This window comes from Neolamprologus multifasciatus, chromosome 10, assembly GCF_963576455.1.
Source record: "Neolamprologus multifasciatus chromosome 10, fNeoMul1.2, whole genome shotgun sequence".
In the NCBI taxonomy this organism is placed as follows: domain Eukaryota; kingdom Metazoa; phylum Chordata; class Actinopteri; order Cichliformes; family Cichlidae; genus Neolamprologus; species Neolamprologus multifasciatus.
In genome coordinates this window covers 14,930,668-14,951,250 of record NC_140448.1, presented here as the reverse complement: position 1 = coordinate 14,951,250, position 20,583 = coordinate 14,930,668, and the positions used below count along the sequence as shown (strand labels likewise).

At 42.2% G+C, this 20,583-nt stretch overlaps 4 protein-coding genes and 3 non-coding genes across 8 annotated transcripts; all 7 read left to right on the top strand.

Moving 5' to 3' along the window:
* The first annotated feature begins 542 nt into the window (after positions 1-542).
* On the top strand, positions 543-2,200 carry dynll2b (dynein, light chain, LC8-type 2b). 2 transcript variants are annotated; one of them, XM_085174307.1, is made up of 3 exons: positions 543-686; positions 1,240-1,384; positions 1,476-2,200. In XM_085174307.1, exons 2-3 carry the CDS (start codon positions 1,253-1,255, stop codon positions 1,611-1,613), a joined length of 270 nt encoding a protein of 89 aa, XP_085030433.1. In that variant the 5' UTR covers positions 543-686; positions 1,240-1,252; the 3' UTR covers positions 1,614-2,200. The 2 variants fall into 2 exon arrangements, with proteins under 2 accessions (XP_085030433.1, XP_085030434.1); XM_085174308.1 differs by having other exon boundaries at positions 571-686; positions 1,244-1,384.
* A 616-nt stretch (positions 2,201-2,816) lies between these two features.
* On the top strand, positions 2,817-11,546 carry heatr6 (HEAT repeat containing 6). The gene is made up of 20 exons (XM_085174306.1): positions 2,817-3,231; positions 3,475-3,582; positions 4,317-4,457; positions 4,541-4,656; positions 4,855-4,969; positions 5,053-5,154; positions 5,250-5,414; positions 5,504-5,721; positions 5,834-6,008; positions 6,087-6,293; positions 7,086-7,185; positions 7,279-7,667; positions 7,749-7,871; positions 7,980-8,066; positions 8,679-8,813; positions 8,900-9,022; positions 9,138-9,262; positions 9,382-9,478; positions 9,595-9,799; positions 9,953-11,546. The coding sequence occupies exons 1-20, from the start codon at positions 2,938-2,940 to the stop codon at positions 10,561-10,563; spliced, it is 3,636 nt and encodes a 1,211-aa protein (XP_085030432.1). The 5' UTR covers positions 2,817-2,937; the 3' UTR covers positions 10,564-11,546.
* A 215-nt stretch (positions 11,547-11,761) lies between these two features.
* On the top strand, positions 11,762-16,068 carry ddx52 (DEAD (Asp-Glu-Ala-Asp) box polypeptide 52). Its single transcript, XM_085174700.1, has 15 exons — positions 11,762-11,924; positions 12,157-12,403; positions 12,545-12,684; positions 12,835-13,020; positions 13,118-13,261; positions 13,415-13,526; positions 13,606-13,678; positions 13,804-14,007; positions 14,098-14,188; positions 14,330-14,452; positions 14,546-14,696; positions 14,780-14,855; positions 15,140-15,211; positions 15,328-15,624; positions 15,914-16,068. Exons 1-15 carry the CDS (start codon positions 11,838-11,840, stop codon positions 15,972-15,974), a joined length of 2,064 nt encoding a protein of 687 aa, XP_085030826.1. The 5' UTR covers positions 11,762-11,837; the 3' UTR covers positions 15,975-16,068.
* Positions 16,069-16,654: 586 nt separating this feature from the next.
* On the top strand, positions 16,655-19,158 carry rpl23a (ribosomal protein L23a). Its single transcript, XM_085174707.1, has 5 exons — positions 16,655-16,765; positions 17,691-17,871; positions 18,117-18,293; positions 18,833-18,902; positions 19,094-19,158. The coding sequence occupies exons 1-5, from the start codon at positions 16,696-16,698 to the stop codon at positions 19,106-19,108; spliced, it is 513 nt and encodes a 170-aa protein (XP_085030833.1). The 5' UTR covers positions 16,655-16,695; the 3' UTR covers positions 19,109-19,158.
* LOC146509863 (small nucleolar RNA Z17) lies at positions 17,914-17,985 on the top strand. The gene has a single exon (XR_014876635.1). It is a non-coding gene; the product is annotated as a small nucleolar RNA Z17 (small nucleolar RNA).
* On the top strand, positions 18,688-18,759 carry LOC146509862 (small nucleolar RNA Z17). The gene has a single exon (XR_014876634.1). It is a non-coding gene; the product is annotated as a small nucleolar RNA Z17 (small nucleolar RNA).
* Positions 18,949-19,017, top strand: LOC146509861 (small nucleolar RNA SNORD42). The gene has a single exon (XR_014876642.1). It is a non-coding gene; the product is annotated as a small nucleolar RNA SNORD42 (small nucleolar RNA).
* Positions 19,159-20,583: the final 1,425 nt, after the last annotated feature.

Here is a 20,583-nt window from a genome sequence, read left to right as displayed (position 1 = left end):
AAAAAGAACAGTTCAAAGAAATCATTAACACACAAAAGGACTGTGATGTTTATGGTTGTGATAAATGAAAGTAAACTTCTGGGCACATTTGCGATGCCTCAGTTTAGGGTCTTGGTTATCTACACTACCTTTTTGAAAGAGGGTAGAAATGGACACCAAATAAAATTACAGTCATACCAGCATGAATAAATAAGGATGATTATGAGTCATGCAATGGGAGCCCAAGAATAAACCATATGAAGTTGAAAATGATCATAACAGGTATAATTTAATGTTACTGTGAGGTACTGAGGACTGTGGAAAAGGGAGAAACCAGGACAATTTGAACCTGTGTTTTTTACATGATTTGAAAAAACTCAAATCTTGTTCATAACTATTTTATTAGTTATGAAAGTGCATATTTCGGGCCCGAGGGGGGTTGCACACCAATCACCTGGATCAATGGGGCAAGTTGGGGGAGGGAACGGGTGAAACGGTGCATTCTGGGTGGAAATAAGATGCGGGGTGCTGTCCGCAAGTAAAACCACGCCAATGGCAGGGTGGAGGCTTCGCTCGAGCCAATCACGTGGTGAATGTGAAGTGGAGGGCGGAACGCACGGGGGCACACTTCCTTGCATAAATAAAGGAAAAACCTGCGCGGTCCCTTCGTCGCACACCGTTGCACGTTAAGACTTTCTTGAAAGACGGTAAGAGTAAAATGCACGTTTGGTTCTAACCTTTGCTGCTTATTGTCACAGTGAGCAGGTCAGCGCGAGGGGTGAGGTTTCTGTACCCCGCGTGCTCATCCACGTTCTCAGGCTCTTACCTTACTTGCTGCACATTATTTGCAAACCTGGTAATCGGAGCACTTACACCATTGTTGGGTTAAATTAGCGATACTGCGTGTTGCAATGGTTAAACTGGGCTATTCCAGAAGCATTTACCAAATAATGATGCCAGCGACGCATGGCTTCTATTTCTTGTGATCCTAACATAAAGGGCCCTTTATGTTAATGTCTTAAATTACACGAGGGACCTCAATAAAAGGGACCCCTATCTCCATCAGCTGTTTTGGATAGTGTCCTGGTTTCATTTAGCTCTCACTTGCAAATCATGTAAATCATCTATTCAAAATGAAAGTAAATAAAAGGCACCCCTGCAGCCAGTGACCGCTTCCTTAGGCACATTGTGTGATAGCAGTGATGTCATGAGAAGGGAAGAGCTGAGCGGACACGGTAAAGATTGCTTTGTCTCCTGCAGTCAGAAAGCCAACATGGGTGACAAGAAGGCTGTGATCAAGAACGCGGACATGTCTGATGAAATGCAGCAGGATGCAGTGGACTGTGCCATGCAGGCCATGGAAAAGTATAATATTGAGAAGGATATCGCCGCCTATGTCAAAAAGGTATGTTGCTGTTGCTTCAAAATAAAACGAGTAGCGCAAACTTGTTGCATGCATTTTTGCCAAGAAGATGCTAATGTGTCTTCCCCTGCAGGAGTTTGACAAGAAGTACAACCCCACATGGCACTGCATTGTTGGGAGGAACTTTGGCAGCTATGTGACACATGAGACGAAGCATTTCATCTACTTCTACCTGGGTCAAGTGGCTATTCTGCTGTTCAAGTCTGGCTGAGACGTGGGCTCCTAAACTATTTCAGCATTTCTTCTCCCATTTGCTACATGACTACCTCCTAATTTCTTGCTGTCTTCAGCCTGTTATTATTTTTGTCTGCTGCAACACTACTACCAACAGTGGCTGGTGCTTTGAGCTTGTGTAATGCCTGGACTGGTGATGTGTCATTCATAGAAAATGCCAATATAAAATGACTTATGGTGACAGCACTCAGTCAGCCTCTGCACTTCTAACAGACTCATTATGGCTCATGACTTCCCAGTAATTTGCTGTGCTGTGGTGGCACAGACTTTGTATGTTATTTCACATGACTGTATAATTTATTTTCATTGAATTAAAATGAGCAATAGCCTTTTTTTGTTATCCTTTTGATTTTCACTGACAAACCATGCTGAGACTGTTGCTTACATGAAATAAAGGATGCAAAATACTGAGATTTTAAGGGTTTTGTACATGCCTAAACATTCCTTTTGACACTTGTAGTGTTGTTGTAGATCTTTGGGAATGTAATTCAGTGAGTAGTCATTGTGATATTTTCATCATATTGACCAGAAAAAAACTTTAACAGTAAATTGGTTCAAAATGTGTTCTGTGTGCTTTAAATTCATTTCACTTCCATGAGCTATTAATGGCTTGGCACCCTGTTGGGCTGTCGAGCACTTTATCTCCCATGTATTCTGAAGCATTGTGATGCATCTAAACTTTAGGTGCTCGGACATAACTGCGAATAGGCAGATATAGAGTACCACTTGTTTGGAAATGCAGAAATTTTTTTTGTGCATGTACAATGCGGTGTATGAGGCAAAAACTGAATTTGTACAGTTTCAAATGATCTTAAAAGCTAGTATTTGGTATGAACACCTTTATTCAACACTTAAGTTCTTGTGTAATGTGCCGTAATGCAGCCTTACAGTCTTACAGTTTACTGTATTTTTTTTCACAAGAAAGCAATGTTAAGCACCATTTTAGAAAAAATAAATAAATGGCAAATCAAACTATGTGGAAGCTAATGTCTGCCAGTGAAATAAAGTTGATTACGCATGCAGGCAAAAGTTTACTTTAACTAATTCAAAATTTTGAGTTGCCTAATGTGAAATTTTTAAAATTTTCGACTTTTGGATAGCAAAAAAATAAAAAATATATTATTTTATTGTATTTTTTCAGTGGAAGAAACAAGCCTCCATACTGTACAAAACTGCTGGCGGTAAACGCTGTAAAATGGATAGTTTTCTGGTTTTCACCGCAGGGGGGCGGTAATGAGCTGAACTCTTGGATATGATGCTTTAAAGAAAGCCCAATAACCACCGAGGAGATAGTAGAAGTAATGGCGGCTCAGAGCGGGTTGTCACACCCGGCTCCTGTCCGCGGTGGTGTGTCTGCTTTCCCCCCGGTGCCTCTGTCCGCTGAGGCCGCTCCGTTCACTCCCATGGAGCCGTCCGGTTGGGGGCCCGGCTCACAGTCGGAGGCCGAGAAACTGTTTTCCAACTGCGCCATAAAACTGAGAGCCCTGCGAGCAGACTCGGTCCAACTCAAAGAGGAGCTCAACCTGCTCTTTGACCAACTCCTGTCCGAAAACTACAACAGGACCTTCGAGCCCGCTGTCAACATCCGTCCAGAGGTATGGACACTCGCTTTGGACCTGTAGTCTGTTTTCAGCGACACAAACTCTATAAAAGTCTGCCGCCTCTGTATTTAGAAGCAGAGGTGGGATGAATAAACACTGAAATAGCCATAAACCCACGCACTTCAGAGCCCCGAGGATAACCATATAATCAATAAGAGACTCGCTCTAAACTAAACCAACAACTGTGACATCAGCATTTTTTTTCTGTATTGGTGAGCCTCCTTATTTCCATTTCAGGACGTGTGTTCTCTGCTGAAACATGCCAGCTGTCTTGTGCCCCTGACTCAGGAGCATCTAGTCATCAAACTCTGCCAGGTTGTCCATCATCTGCTCAACCAGCTGAAGGTAACAGGTCACGCTTGTGCCACATGTACACTTATTTATTGTTAGGACTGCTTTCGTCGCATTTACACTATATGGACAAAAGTACTGGGTTGTCACTGAACTGAGGTGTTTCGTTCAGTCTCGTTGACACAGATGAACAAAATCAGTGAAGTCGAGTGTGGTACTATAACAGGATGACCAATGCCAACTAAGTGGTATTATTGCAAAGTGGAAGCAATAAATCAATAACCACAGACATCCAGACCTCAATAGGCATTAAAACCGTATATAGAGAGCTTGGTGGCATGGTTTCTATGGCCAAGCAGCTTTGCATCACCAAATATCCGACAGCAGTGGGCCATCTATAAAGTTTGTTGGCCTGGGTTGATGGTTCCAGTAAAGGCATATCTTAATGCTTTAGGGAAAGTGTGCCAACTTGGGTCTGCCCCTGTGCACAAAGCAAGCTCCTTAAAGGTGTGCTAGGATGAGTTTGATGCGGAAGAATATGCCAAACTGATCCAACCGTCAAACACCTTTGGGATGAACTAGAACAGAGATTCCAACATCAGTGTCTGGCTTCATAAATGCTCTTCTGGATGAGAGGATGAAATTTACAAGCCTGCAGAGGATTCTCTTAGTGGAAACTCTAATATCACAACAACCAACTCCATACTAACAGAATGGGATGTCATAAAAGCTTGTGTAGTTGTTGGGATATATTGCACTTACAGCCACATTTGTCTTTTATTTTTAAGGTAATAATGGATGAGCACACGCTGGATGTACTTGTGAACTATACTGCAGGTGCACTGAAAGTATGCAGTACGTGGACCCACACAGACGTCCTCCTGGCACTCTCCACTGTAGTCTATGGGAATGGACCTCAGTGCCACCAGGTAGATATTTAGTGCACTTTCCGAAAAGTGTGCCCTAACTGTTGACTATTTACGTCAAGATTTTTTTGTATATATATTTGTAGCACCTCAGCGACTTACTGGGTGAAGAGGGATTCCTCCTGCAGTATAGTTCTCCATCTCAGTCAAACATGGAGTTGCGCCGCGTTGCTCTTACCTGCATGGCCAACATCTGTCTCAGGTACTGCTACAACATGCTTGAGCCAGTAACCATTTTTATCTGTGTAAACTGCAGGCTATATGAAAGCCTGGATGTAGTGTCTATAATCTGATTTCTGAAGAGCTGCTTCGAATCTGGAACTTGAATGAGACACAGTGCCAGTTTCTCCATCTTTGAGCTTGTATTTGTCGCTCTAATCGTCTGCCTCTGTCCCTGCAGGATACCTGGTCAGCCGCCTTTGGATGATCAGTACAGAAGTGTGTGCTTCCGAGCCTTCCTGAAAACGCTGCAGTCAACCAAACCTCCCGACACTGATGAGCTCTTCTACTGCATGGTACTGGATACTCAACAACAAACATTTAAACGAGAAACAGATTAATTCAATCCTGCTTATATAAAATTGTGTAATCTGCGCAGGTGATCCAAGCAGCTCTGAAGGGACTTCAGTGTTGTCTCTCAGGTGGGAAGTGGAAATTTGGTGGAGGGGAGGAGCTCGGGTCTGTACTGGCTGCACTTAAGGTGTAAAATCTCACCACATGTGCACAATTATTATGAATTGATTAATTTTTGTTGAGTTGAGTATTAATATGGAGTCCTGCTCATGTATTCTGCAGCGACTCATGTTCCAGGGGGCTCCAGGTGTGATTGTGGAGTGGCTGGCTGTACTTTATCCAGCACCTTTACCGCAGTACGAGAGTCTCTCCGCAGCAAAAACTGCAGAATCGCCAAAATCATTAGAGCCACCAAAGGATGCTGCTGTGCCAGGAAAAGCTTCAGGGGTAAGAAGAGTGTTGATACCAGCAATGGCCATATTTAAAAACACTGAGGAAACTCTGATTTTTAATTGACTGTATTTCTCTCTCCAAAGAATAAAAAGAGGAAATCTAAAGGTAAGGGAAAGAAGACGAAAACCGAGGAGAGCAGAGGGGATGAACGAGAGGAAGGAGATGCAGAGACTGTGCCTGCGCCTCCGAAAGGCAGGGCGGAGGAAAAACAGCCTGCCTCATTTCTTTACCCATCCTGGAAACTAAACAGTTCTGATTCTGAATTTTCCGACCTAGAGGGCAACGCACAGAGCAAATTAAGGTACAGAAAGACCCTTAATAAAATATTTTTTCTCCCATGCATGTGCATCTTTTAAAAGTTTCAATAGATGGTTTTTAATTTTTAATTTTTTTTACTGTTTACACTCTTTCAGAGTGAACCACGGTCGTGTGCGCCAGGGGGCGCTGCACTGTTTGTTAGCTGTGGTGAAAGCAGTAGAGAAGAGAACTCTGTACGGTTACTGGTCTTCCTTCATCCCCGACTCTCCCATCGGGGGATCACCGCCTCTTACTCTCCTCACAATTATTCTGAAGGACCTCTCTCCAAAGGTACAACACACGCACACACACACTGTGCAGTTCTGGACCGATACGATTGTAACATCTCTCTCTTGACCCCCCTTCCAGGTGAGGTTGTGTGCACTTCAGGTGTTGTCAGCCATGCTGGATAGCTCCCGGCAGTTCCTGGCTGTGGCTGAAGATACGGCGTCTCCTCGAACATCTTACACCCCTTTCTCCTTCACGCTGGCGACTGCTATCAGAGAGCTGCACCGCACCCTCAGTCTGGCCCTGCTGGCCGAGACCTCCCCACAGACTCTCACGCAGGTCATAAAGGTACGATTATTTGCTCTCCACGAACACTTTTTATCTTTCATCTCTTTCTCTTTTGGATTTCTCTTTTGGGTTACAGCTACTGTCAATATTTCTTAGTTGAACTTTAATATAAACCCAGATGTTACAGACTATAGCATAATGATTTTTTTTTCTTTCCTGTAAAAACTTATTAGGTAAACATAATTACATTTAAACTCCATTTAATTTCAGCGGAATTACACCCTCAGTCTCATAAAGTATGACCGAAAACTGATAACTTAATGAATCCATTAGGGTTTAATTACATTTATTTCATTACATGCGATATGTTCAGGTTCCAGTAATGAAATGCGCTATAATGCAAAAGTAAACAAGTATTCTAAGTGATTTTTATAGTGTTAAAAAGTTCTGAAAAGACTCTGGAATAGTCTTTGAAAGTTGCGCTTTTCAAATTCGGACATAAAAATAGAATTAAGAATAAGTCTGGGCAGTATTAGTGTTGTTGTTGTTTTTCAGTATTGACGCAAAAAATAAACAGAATTTGTTGTGACAATTACCAGTTTAGCTATATGGTTGCATATTGCCTGCTAACACTTTGAATAACTTCACATACTTTTACTGTGTAAGGTCACATGTTTGCAGTCTGTGTGTGCATATAAATAAGAGGATTAGTCACTGTTTGTCTTTTTTGTGGTGTTTATCAGGATGTAAATTACAATATGAGTTTCATGTGAAATGAGCTGAGAGAGTGCTGAATTCTGACATGCATCTTTGTTATCCACACTGTAAATATGCGTCTGCTCCGTCTGTTAGTGTCTGGCCTACTTGGTAGCCAACGCTCCCTATCACCGCCTCAGACCTGGCCTGCTCACTCAGCTCTGGAAGCAGATTCGTCCGTATGTGCGCCACAGAGGTCTGTATGTTGTCGGCACGCTGAAATAACTGCCAATAGGATGTAAGACACTGAAGTCTGTTACCGTCCACACAACAATCTGTCCTTCTTTAGATGTGAATGTGCGTGTGTCAGTCCTGACACTTTATGGCGCTCTGGTGACCACGCAGGCTCCTCTCCCTGAGGTGCAGCTGCTCCTCCAGCAGCCAGATCACAGCAGCAGCACGGGTGCGTTTACGCCACAGGACTTGGGCCTCAGCTGGAGACAAAGAGACGGGGTGTCCTCACCCTCTCGTACACCAGTCAAACATTCCCAGCGGAGCTCTAGCACACACTCCCCACACATTCCTCACACACCAGGGGAAGAGGACAGCCAGCGACTGTGGCTGCTGCAGCTCTGTGTGACACTAGTGACTCAACCCAGAGAGGACCAATCAGACAGCGAAGGAGTGGGTGGGGGTGCTGCTTTAGAGCCACCTCCTGTTCGACTTGAAGCTCTGCAGGTGAGCAATAATGAGCCAGACAGGAAGCTCCAAACAGGCATTTCTAAAGTCTGAAGATGTTTTTAATCTCCTGTGTTTCAGGTCTTGTCTCACCTGGTGCGTGGCTACTTCCCTCTAACTCAACACTATCTGTGTGAGATTGGGCAAGTGAGCGCACGCTGTCTTGGGGAGACGGACACCTCCATACAGCTGCACGGAGCAAAAGTAATGCCCTCTATATAATATAGCAGTATAAATTGAATACTGATCCTGCAACAGTACACAATAAAACAAGTATCAGATATTTAGAAATAACATCTGTCTTTTATTTAGTTGCTAGAGGAGTTTGGTTCGGGAATAATTCAACAGTACAGAGCAGAAAACAACGTGCCTGAGAGCTCAAGGGTCCCCATAAGCCAGGTAAATGCAGATCATTTCTACACAGTGCACTACACACAGCATACGATTACAGAGGTTTAAACAAATGCACTTCGTTCTTTTTGGACAAATCCTCATTCGCCTGTTTCAAAGATGGATTCAGCAAATTTAGGGTTAAAATCTAAGTGTAAGTGCTATTCTTAATATCCATATGTAACAGACAGGTTTAAAATATATATTTATGTAACGTTTTAGAGCATTTAAGCAAACCTTTTTCAGACTTTGACACTAATGTCATGTTTTCTCTCCTCACACACTGATGTGCATTTCTAAGAGATTGTAAAATAATTTTTCAGAAGTGTAAAACCTGAGTTCAAAGACCCCAGAGACCTTAGATGGAAAAGCTCTTTGTAATTATAAAGATAACCTGAAATTTCCTGAAATACTCATACTCACAGTGGTAGGGACATGATTTCATATGATCTACAGGTTGAGCACAGACTGAGAGTTAAGCTGCTGTCACTGAGGTACAGATCAGTTCTGTGCAGGCTTTAGCAACAGTAAAAGGAGGCATTAAGAACAGGTTATATTTTAAAAAAATCCCTCTAATCCACATTAATGTGTGTTAATTTAATCAATGTGTGTACAATACAGGTGGTGCAGTTTTGGTCAGAAGTGTTGAGCGGCCCGTTAAACCGAGCGCTGCAGAATGAGCAACATCCCACGCTGCAGGCGAGCGCCTGTGACACGCTCTCCTCCATTCTGCCGCAGGCCTTTGCACAGCTGCCTGTGAGTTATCCCCTTTTATTAGACTTGTTTTTCTGCACTAGTGCTGCCAAGCTTCACGGCGCTGTATGTGTACTGTTGTTTTTAAGGACAAGACCCAGCTGATGTGCATCACTGTGCTGCTGGGACTCACCTACATTGAAAACTACCTGGTGAAGACGGCAGCCGTCAGGGCTTTGGGGATCTACGTACTGTTCCCCTGCTTGAGAGAGGTAGGTGTGCTAATCACCAGCTATGACCACAATTTACAATTTAAATCAGATATTTTGAATCCAAGATATGTAAACCTCTGGAAAAAAAATAGAAAAATTATGTTCTTCTTTTCAGGATGTCATGTTTGTGGCTGATACTGCAAACACTATCCTAGCTGCGCTCGATGATCGATCTACAAATGTGCGTGCCAAGGCTGCCTGGTCCCTTGGGAACCTCACAGACACTCTTATTGTTAATATGTAAGACAGCATGGATGTACCACACATATAATCTCAGAACAGACTGAAATCATATTAAAAGGGTAGAATAAAATATACTTAATGCCTATAAACAGTTGATCTTGTTTCTCTTTAACCAGGGAGAGTGTAGGTGTGGACTTCCAGGAAGAGTTATCAGACATGTTGCTCCTCAAGATGCTGCAGGCAGCCACGCGAGCAGCAGCAGACAAAGACAGGGTGCGAGCAGCTACGCTTTCACACTCACACAAACATGCAGGTTATTTTAAAACGCCCCCGAATTCATCTGTTAGATCTTGTAGAGTGTACTTACGTCCTCCCTCGATCCCTACCAGGTGAAGTCTAATGCAGTGCGCGCTCTCGGGAATCTGCTTCATTTCCTGCGGCAGAGTCAGATGACCAGACCCGCGTTCCAGCAGCCGCTGGAAGATGCAGTGCGTGCTCTGGTTAAAACGGTCCAATCAGAGGCTACGATGAAGGTCAGATGGAACGCCTGTTATGCTTTGGGAAATGCTTTCAGAAACCCCGCCTTGCCGCTAGGTAAGTTTTTAACCACAGGGCTGTAAAACCATCATACATTGTCAGTGTTAAAGCATTACATTTGAAGGAGGCTGCTGTGCAAAATGTCTCCAGCAGTGATTTATTTGGATTTCAGTTTTTTTGAAAAGCTGCTCATGTCCATCTCTTCATCAGACTCAGCTGCCTGGTCTCACGAAGCGTTCTCTGCGCTCTGCCATGTTGTTACTTCCTGTAAGAACTTTAAAGTGCGGATCAAATCTGCCGCTGCCCTTGCAGTTCCCGCCCACCGCGGCTGCTATGGAGACACAGAGCGATTCACCCGTGTGTGGTGCTCCCTCGCGACAGCCCTTGAGAACAGCGAAGACACCAACGACTTCTTGGAGTACCGCTACAGCGCCAGCTTGCGACACACACTCTCTCAGGCTCTCTTACACCTGCTCAGCGTAAGTCAGTCACAGGACATGCTCGGGCTCGGCGCGTCGCTGGCCAGCGAGGAGGGGACGGGCATCAGAGAGCATTTAATGAAGTACCTCCGAGCAGAGGAAGGAGGAGGAGAGGAGGCAGAGAAGGATATAAGGGGGGAAAGTTTGCACCCTCGGGAGAGAATTGGAAGTGTGGAGCAGATTTTGATCAGGATAAAGGGGTTAAAGGTGGAAGGGGAGGAGGAGAGGGGTAAGGAGATGGTGAGTCATTTCCTGGAGGATTTAATAAAGATTTGTGAAGAGACTTGGGAAAACACCCAAACTAACAGAGAAGTGACTGAAAGCAAAGCGGATCATGTATGAACTGCTGGGCAGTGATTTATGACTGATAATGTTGAACATCTGTTCAAAGATATTTGAAATCTGAAAAAATACAAATAAACATCTTCAGGAAGAAAAAGAATAAATTGAATCCTGTGTATTGATCTTATGCATTTATACCACTTTGGTCATTCTTAGAGGATGATTTTGGCTTTGTAATTTTACTAATATGATTAAAGATTTTTAAGTGTAAACATGTAATTGCCTGCAGTCTGGATTTGTTAAACTATAAAAACGTTCTTTTGAAACATGTTGCCAAGAAATGTACTGAACTGAAGCCTTCAGTTGATCCAAAATGCTCCGGAGAGGGAGGGAGAGCACATTTCACCCATATTGGCTTCTCTTCACTGGTTCCCTGTTAAATCCAGATTCAAATTTAGAGTTCTTCTCCTCACATACTAGGTCTTAAATAATCGGGCCCATTTTACAGACCTATAATGCTCCAATAGAGCACTTAGTTCTGAGAATGCAGGCTTACTTGTGGTTCTTAGGATATTTAAAAGTAGAATGGGAGGCAGAGTCTTCAGCTTTCAGGCCCCTCTTCTGTGGAACCATCTCCCAGTTTGGATTCAGGAGAAAGGCATCTTCTCTGCTTTTAAGATTTGGGCTGGATCAGGCTGCTGGGGGATTTACCATGATGCACTAAGCATTTCTTCTTCACACTGTGTATTTAATCATTAATCTGGCTCTCTTCCATAGTGTACTTTTTGTTTTGTTTCCCTGCCCCTCACCCCCAGCCTGTTGCAGCAGATGGCTGCCCTTTCCTGAGCCTGATTCTGCTGGAGGTTTCTTACTGTTAAAAGGGAGCTTTTCCTACTGTTTCCAAGTGCTTACTCATCGGGGCATCCTTTGAGAGCTTACCATTTGATACCTTAAAATTTAAAGTGTATAAAAAGAATTGTGATTTGATGTTACATGAAAAAATGAATTGCTACTTTGGGTCACTATCCACCCTTAAATGTTGCTACTGCAAAAATCAGAATGTGTGTGTATATATGTATATATATATATATATATATATATATATATATATATATATATATATATATATATATATATATATATATATATATATATATATATATATATATATATGCATGCGCACGCACACACACACACACGAGGATAATTAGTGTAAAGTTGCCTCACTCGCTGTAACACTCACAGGCCGCAACAGGGGGCGCCAGAGGCGAGAGGTGGATGATCCGGTTGTTGATTAGTGATGCCTGATCGGGGCACACCACGCTGTTGTAGAAATGGACGCGTTCGAGTTGTTTCGGAAACTCGGAGTTGGGGCTAAATTTGACCTGAAGAGGTTTGGTCAGGACGCCGCTCGGTTTAAGGTAAGCTTTATAGTGTAGCTGATGACATACTGGATGAAAACAGTTCATGCTGTTAACCAATCGCTATGGTTTAATGCATTTTAGCTGACCTCGAGTTTTGCTGTCCTGCTTGTGTAGGAGTATAACGTTTTAGGCAAGTTGTTGTGCTTAATACATGTATTTGAAGAATAGTACAACCGTAACACTCACACATACGTGTACACACACGTTTGTGTATCGTTTTATTTTGTAGCCCGTGAGGAGTCACGCAGAAGAAGCTTCTCCCGATCCTCTCTCTGCGATTGATTATTTTGCCACAGCCAATGGAGCCCAGAGCTGGACCCAGGCACAGGAGGAAGAGGAGGGCAGGGTAGGGGAAGAGGGAAGTGAAGATGGAGATTCCGACATAGGAGGCAAAAGAAAGCGCAAAGAGGAGGAGAGAGAAGTGAGGACCCAAAAGAAGAAGAAAAAGACCAAAAGCAACCAAGTGGAGGTGAAAGGTAAAGAAGTTGTAGTAGTAAAGGATGCAGTTTTAAAGTGTTCACTATGGAAACCTTGTAATTACAAAAATTTCGAGTGACATTTAGAATGAACATGATCTAGCTGTTCACTCCTGTTTGATGTCTTCTTTCTGGCTGAAGCTGGCGGTGAACTGCTGAAAGACATGCAGGGAACTGGCATCACCTGGACCTCTTCTTTGGACAGAAAGATCCAAAACCTGCCAAGTGATGGGAAGGAGAAATCTTCGTTGAAGAGGCTGAAGCATCTTCATCAGGAAAAGGTCCTCACTGAGCTACATCTTATAGCACAAAGAAGTAAAATAAAGATATTCTGCAAAATTTTAAAACTGCTTCTTAGTGGTGAAATGCTGTGCAGGACTACTGCTGTCCCCCTGTCTGCCATCGGAAAAAGTATTTCTCTTTCATTCTAGGTCAATCGTATTCGCGCCCAAAACCGCATAAATGTGCACGGCTGTGACATACCTGACCCTGTGTGCACATTCGAGGAGCTGCTGTCTGAGTATCGTCTCAACCCGCGTGTCCTTCAGAACCTCAGAGACGCCGGGCTGAGTTCCCCAACGCCGATACAGATGCAGGCGATACCCCTCATGATGCATGTAAGCACACATGCTCATCCTCATTTCTTTGATTTGGTATTAGTGCACAGATGAGGATTTTCTGAGGGTTTCACTCTTGGTTTGGTTTGTCTGTCAGGGTCGGGAGCTGCTGGCCTGCGCTCCCACGGGATCTGGGAAGACTTTGGCTTTCTGCCTCCCACTGCTCGCTCAGCTGCAGCAGCCAGCCAATCAGGGCTTCAGAGGTGTGATCATCTCCCCAACCAGAGAGCTGGCCAGCCAGGTATGCAGCATAAATTAGAAAGTGATCCTTTTAAAAAGTAAGGAGGCCTTTCCTGCTGTGAACGACAGCAGCTGGTGATAGATAAAGGATGATAAGTGACTGACTTCCTGTGTTTTCAGCAGTATTTGGTCATTGTTGTTGAATTGTGTTCAGACCTACAGAGAGCTGCTCCGTCTGTCAGAGGGAGTCGGGTTTAGAGTTCACATCATAGACAAAGCGTCACTAGCGGCTAAGAAATACGGACCACGGTCAAACAAAAAATACGGTAAGAGATCGTTGGCTCATAGAAGATGAAAAATAAGTGAATCTCACTGGCTTTTAACTCCTGATGTTTCTGTGTGCAGATATACTCGTCAGTACTCCAAACAGACTCATCTTCCTTCTCAAGCAGGATCCTCCAGCTATCGATCTCAGCAGGTGACATTTGATCTGCTCCACTCTGATGGTTTTTGTGTGTCGTACCCACTCTATTTGTCTCTTTATTACTTAAAAAAAAATTAAAAAGAAGACAGATTGATGATGTTCTGCGTGTTGCTTTTCAGTGTGGAGTGGCTGATTGTCGATGAGTCCGATAAGCTGTTTGAAGACGGCAAGACGGGCTTCAGAGAGCAGCTGGCCACCATTTTTCTGGCCTGCTCCGGTCCAAAGGTGCGCAGGGCTTTCTTCAGCGCCACTTGCACGGCAGATGTAGAACAGTGGTGCCGCCTGAACCTCGACAACCTGGTTTCTGTAAACATCGGGCACAGGTACGGCTCTAGCTGAAGAACTGCTTACTGCGGCAAATTCATGCCTTCTTTTTTTGTCACAATAAAAACATGGGTGTTTCATCTTTTTAGAAATACAGCTGTGGATACGGTAGATCAGCAGCTGCTGTTTGTCGGGACAGAGAATGGCAAGCTTGTGGCAATGAGGGATATTATCAAAAAAGTAAGGAGCTTACTTGATTTCAAATAGAACAGATTTATTAGTGGTTATTGCATAAACATCTGTTTAAATCATTTCTAATTTCTGATTATTTTATCTTACAAGCTAAGATAAAATAAAAGAGTCCTCTTTTCTGTGTTTCAGGGCTTCCTGCCGCCCATGCTGGTGTTTGTTCAGACTATAGAAAGGGCACGGGAGCTTTTCCATGAGCTGGTGTATGAAGGCATCAACGTGGATGTAATCCACGCAGACCGCACACAGCAGCAGGTACATCAACACACCTACCAATCCTGTCATTTATTTCCATTTCAGTTTATTTATTGAGTGCTCTCGTTCTCATCGTTTGCTCCTATGTGTCAGAGAGACAACGTGGTGAACAGTTTCCGCTCCGGGAATATTTGGGTGTTGATCTGCACCGCTCTGCTCGCCAGAGGAATCGACTTCAAAGGCGTAAACCTCGTACTCAACTACGACTTCCCTACCAGCGCTGTGGAGTACATCCATCGCATTGGTTGGTTTGGACAGTGATCCAAAAATAATCAGCCTGATGTTTCCACTTCGTCTTTGACGCGTATTACACTCTGTGTCTGTCAGGTCGTACTGGGAGAGCTGGACATCAGGGGAAGGCCGTCACCTTCTTCACAGAGAATGACAAACCTCTGTTGCGCAGGTAGGAAAAGAGCAAACTGAGTTTTTTCTTCATTCAAACCCATATCCAGCTGTTAACACACAATTTAAAAGGATTTTCTGGATTTCCCGGATTTCCCATGGACCATCCTATTTGGTTCTTGGTCTCTATCGTTGGTGTTGCTTTTTTTAATAAAATAATTTCACTGCAGCACAACGATTGCAAGTTTAGGTCACTTCTTGCCATTAATTTATTTTTAAAGCACCTTGAATTTAAAAACTGAGCCTGTAGTTTTTCTTCTTTTTCCCTATGCTTCTCTTTAACAGCATTGCTAATGTTATAAAACAAGCGGGCTGTCCTGTACCAGACTACATGGTTGGTTTCAAGAAAATACACAGGTAACAAAGCTCCATGATTGCCTGCACATTTACAGAAATGTTTCCTTTGATTTAATGCTTAATTGCTCCCTGTTGAGTTTTGGTAAGAGCGGTCTGGTCGTTATCTTTTTGTTTAGCAAAGTAAAGCGGAGACTTGAGAAGAAACCTCCCAAGAGAAGCACCATTTGCACAACTCCTCGCTTCTTAATGAAGACCAAAGGCAAAGATCAGAAAAAAGGAAACAAGCGAACAGCGAGAGGAGAGCAGAAACGAGAAAACAGAGCTCAAACAACATCACACCAGGAGAAAGAGGAAAAGAAGACAAAAGGACAGGGGCTGAAGAAAGGAAATAAAACACAGAAAGAAGGAAAAGAAAAACACAAGAAAGTGTCTCAGGAAACAACAACAGAGACTTCAGGAACCAAGTTACAAAGGTGGGGAAGGACTTTCATGCACATTTATGCAGTCCAATAAACTACAAACTGCAATCATATCAAACTCTGTTATGTAAAAAAACAAAACAAAACCCATACATATATGATAAATGACTCTGTACACAACATAAATCCAATTTCCTGAGCATACCATTAGAGTGAAAATCGGTGAAAAGTTGAAAGTAGGAAAAATTATTGTCAAATATATCACAGAGGCCTGTATGGAGCCATAAATTGAACCCACTTGAATAAAAAATATTTCTAATATTCATTCTTTCTTCTTTAACAGGAAAAAGGTGAAGAAAACTAAGCTGAAGGCCGACAAGAGGAGTGCGATGCAGATGGACTGATGAGAAGATGCATTTGCAGTCTGATTTATTGCCAACCTTTACATTTGTGCTTTGTAATATGAGAGTATAAAATAAACTTTTATATGTGTATAAACTTTTTTTGGCATTTTATTACATTTGCTCACCTGACTGAACATAATTTTGTATATTTGTTAATAAAGATGATGACTGTGAAAGTACATTAAATAGCAACTGGGTATTTTTGATTAGAAATAAACTAAAAACTGTAAGTTATTGTACTCTTGAGGGCCAGCTATAACAGACGGTGCCCTAAAATGTACCATTTCTGTTCAACCCTTCACCAGACTTTGTTAGTGTTGGATTAAAACTTTAAGGGTAACTTAAAAAAATGGGCATTCATACACACAGATATAATAACTGTTATTAAATCAGGCGAAATGTCTTTATATATAAAATTTGAAATATATTTCTTGCCAGTCCAAACTGTTGAAACCTATTTTCCTTCAATAATTGCACATACAGCACTGTAACAACAGTCTGGTGCTTAAAGAGACGGGAGATATGTTTATCTAATTACATAATTATTTTTTCATGAATTTATATAAAGAAAGAAAAGATTATTGTAATAAATTTGAGAGTCATGCAAACAAAGTATTTTCGTAGCAACGTTTCATCAATCTGATAGCAAAAAAGCAAATGCAAAAAGCGATAGCTATAGGTATCCTAACTATCGCGATACATTAGCTATGAGATCTCGCCCATGCAATATACCGCAGGAAACCCCGTTCAGTCTTCCTTTCTCAACATGGCACCGAAGGTGAAGAAGGAAGGTTCGTGAATCTACCAGTTTTGAATGAATAAATCGTATATTTTAGTTGAATCGGTACCTCTGTTTGTACCGTATGTGTACGGTATGAAGGAATATAGTAAAATTGTTTTGTTTGAGCTTAAGTTATAGCTCTGTAATTATGTGGATATCTCAAGAGTGTGGGTCCGGCATGTAGACTGTAACGTGATGCTGGCTAAGCTAAATCAAGCCGCTGTTGATGAAGTCGCATGTGTTTACAGTTACATTTATTTAATGTTTTCTTGTTAAGTCGTCTCTTATGGACAAGGCTTAGCTAGTTCATCTCATTATGGCTTCATTAACTCAGATATGTCTGCGAATTAGGTGTTTTAGCTCATGTTAGCAATGGCCTTAGCTTAGCAGGCTTTAAAACGTTGCATTAGCAACGCGTGAGAGCATCTCTAAATTTATTTGATGTTATTGAAAATCTGGTTGTTATAGTCAGCGATACTTCCTGCAACGTAAAAAACCCTGAGAGCGTGTTGGTGTGCTAGTAATCTGCCTTCTGGGTGTTAATACTGTGTGGATGGCAGATATGGTTGTGAGCATACTGAGCAGTAAGAAGTAAACTCCCACGTCTTTTAAGCACATGTATCTTAAGATCATATGATTCAATGTAAATACTGACTAACTTTGAAATAGCTTTGAGGCAGAGCCATTCAGCTTCATTTGTATAGAATGCTTATTTTAGTATTTGTGTCAGTGTAAATGTGGATTTCACTGGATCAGCTACAAATCATTACAGAATTCAGTAGATGACCTGCTGTGTACATTGTGTAAAGTATGTGGGCCACAGGTTAACTTGGCAGTGCTGTGATATTTTCCAAAGTGTTCTTTGCCATATTGACAAAGCCTAGAATAATGAACCACTGTCTAATAGTGGTAACTTTCTTTTCCCCCAATCATAGCTGTCCCTGCCAAGACTGAGGCCAAGTCAAAGGCTCTGAAGGCCAAGAAGGCTGTGCTGAAAGGCGTACACAGCCACAGGAAGAAGAAAGTCAGGACTTCTCCCACCTTCCGTCGCCCTAAAACCCTCCGTCTCCGCAGACAGCCCAAATATCCCCGCAAGAGTGCTCCTCGCAGGAACAAGTGAGTTACAAACAGTTGACGCAGGTCACAAACATGGAACTTGGTGCACATGATGGTAATAGCGATCAAAGCATGAAAAAGCATGATTCCAGGTTTTTAAACTTCTGATGCACCAATCTTAAAATTTTTAAAACATGTTTGTAGTGAGCAATAGTGAATAAGCAGTTAACCTTTAATTATATTGTAGAGACTTTGAAATTAAGTGAGGACCTCTGACCAAACAACTTGTGCATTTTATTTTATAGGTTGGATCACTATGCGATCATCAAGTTCCCCTTGACAACAGAGTCTGCTATGAAGAAAATTGAAGATAACAACACACTTGTGTTCATTGTGGATGTCAAGGCCAACAAACATCAGATCAAGCACGCTGTCAAGAAGCTGTACGACATTGACGTCGCCAAAGTCAACACACTCATCAGGTAGAAATCCTCACATTGCTGAGCTGAAAGCCAACTTCATACAGACCTTTTCAGTCCTTTACTTTCCCATGAAGGAAGCATTGACTTCATATGTACTCATCATACGCTGTGCAAGTATCTGGATAAATATGACATTTAAGTGGATGTGCTGAAAACAAGACAAACCAACACATCAGGATATTACAGGAAGACTTCCAACCGATGTTATTGTGGGGGGGGGGTCATGGGACCCTTTTTTTACCCATTAATTTTGTATAGCATTGACATGACTGTGTGTGTGTGTGTGTAAAATTTGTTTTAGCCTTCTGGTAAATGATTTGCCTGATATCTGTCCATCTATGTCCCAGTAATGAATTTGAATTTGCCACATCTGACAGCCAATAACAGCCAATTTGGTGCACATGATGGTAATAGCGATCAAAGTATGAAAAAGCATGATTCCAGTTTTTTAAACTTCTGATGCACCAATCTAAAAAAACCAAAACATTTTAAAGATGTTTGTAGTGAGCAGTAGTGAATAAACATGCCTTTATGTGCAGGCCTGATGGTGAGAAGAAGGCGTACGTCCGTCTCGCACCTGATTACGATGCGTTGGATGTTGCAAACAAGGTGAGCCTTTATTCCGCTGTTGACTTTCTGAAGCCAAATCAGTCATGTGCATGTGATGTAAACTTTATATTTGCTCTGAATGTCTGTGATGCATTCAAAGGAACCACTGATGCAAAACAGTGCAGATACAGATGTGACGACTCTGTTGATGAACATTGTGTAATTAATATCCTTTTTTATTTTATTTGCAGATTGGCATCATCTAAACAGCAGTCGAAGAGACTTGTGGAATAAAAATAAATATTTGTATAAACAAGCTGTTCAGTCATCTTGTGTGTTTTTTGGGGCGTAATTTACACTTTTGACAAAAACTTGAGTTATTGTAATTATGATTCAGTTAAGCTGTGGAAATACTGCTCCATCCTGAAAGTGAAATGTGTGCACTTTTCTCCAGCATAGAAAATAATCAGTGCTCATCTAAGCGCTTACATTTAATTATCAACCTGTGAACGATTGGCTGTGATCCCTTTGTTTTTTCTTTTTTATTATCACTTACATTTGATAGCAGTTTCTAATTTTAGTTTTTTAGTACAAATTTCAGTGCTTTGATGACGGTGAGAACCTGCTAAATTTATTAGTTTAAGCTCTCCTAATAGCAAGTTTGAGATTACTGACTGTATTTACACATTTTATAAAAGTTTATACATGTTAATGATATTTTTGGAGCACAAAACAGTAAGTAGAGGGGAAATTTGTGATTTAAACATCTGCTTGCTCTATTTTCAGTTTAAATATTTGTCAGTTATACAAAATATTAGCAGTGCTCACCCATTCCTGGTTCACTCCACAGCAAAAGAGTGAGACAAGGCATTGTTGCACGTTATGGAGGTACACACTGAAGTATCACAACCAGTCAAGGTTGGTGACCAAAGATCATCCACCCTTTCACTCAGCAATGGATCACCACAGGGATGTGTGCTGAGTCCTCTACTATACACCATCTGCACCCCCTCGCATCCCAAAAGCCGATCTCCCTCCCCTATCCATAAAGGGTGACTGCATGGAGAGGGTATCCTCCTTTAAGTTCCTTGGTAACCACATATTTGAGGACCACAAATCAGCCCTGGTAAAGAAAGCCCAGCAGCGCTTCCCATTTCCTGAGGGTTCTGAGATTTGAAAGGCTGCAGACTGACCTAATACGGTCTTTCTATTGAGCCACAATCGAAAGTGTGCCGGTGCACGCTATCCCCGTGTGGTACACTGGTTGTACAACAGCCGATAAAAAGAGAATAAAGAGGGTCATCAGAACTGCAGAGAAGATGATCGGCTGTCCACTCTCCACCCTGGACTCCATTGCTGGCTCTAGATGTCTCTCCAGAACCTGGGCAATTATAAAAGACCACCTCTTCAACATCCTGCCCTCTGGAAAAAGGTTCCGATTCATTAGGTGCAAAACAACAGACTAAAGTACAACTTTTACCCATGGGCTCTCAGAACCATAAATGCAAATTAAGAGTTTTTTACATCATCATTCTTTTGCTGCTATTTGCTATTTATTATGTTGTTTTGTGTGTGTTTCTTTTTGTTTCCGTGCAATATTTTGGCAGATGTGCAGTTTCCATCATTCAATGACCATAGCCCTTCCACCCTTATTTATTATTTATTATATTTTATTACAATGCCCTTGTACACCCCCACAATGCTTCCTGTAACCCAAACATCGCATATATAGTGTGCATAG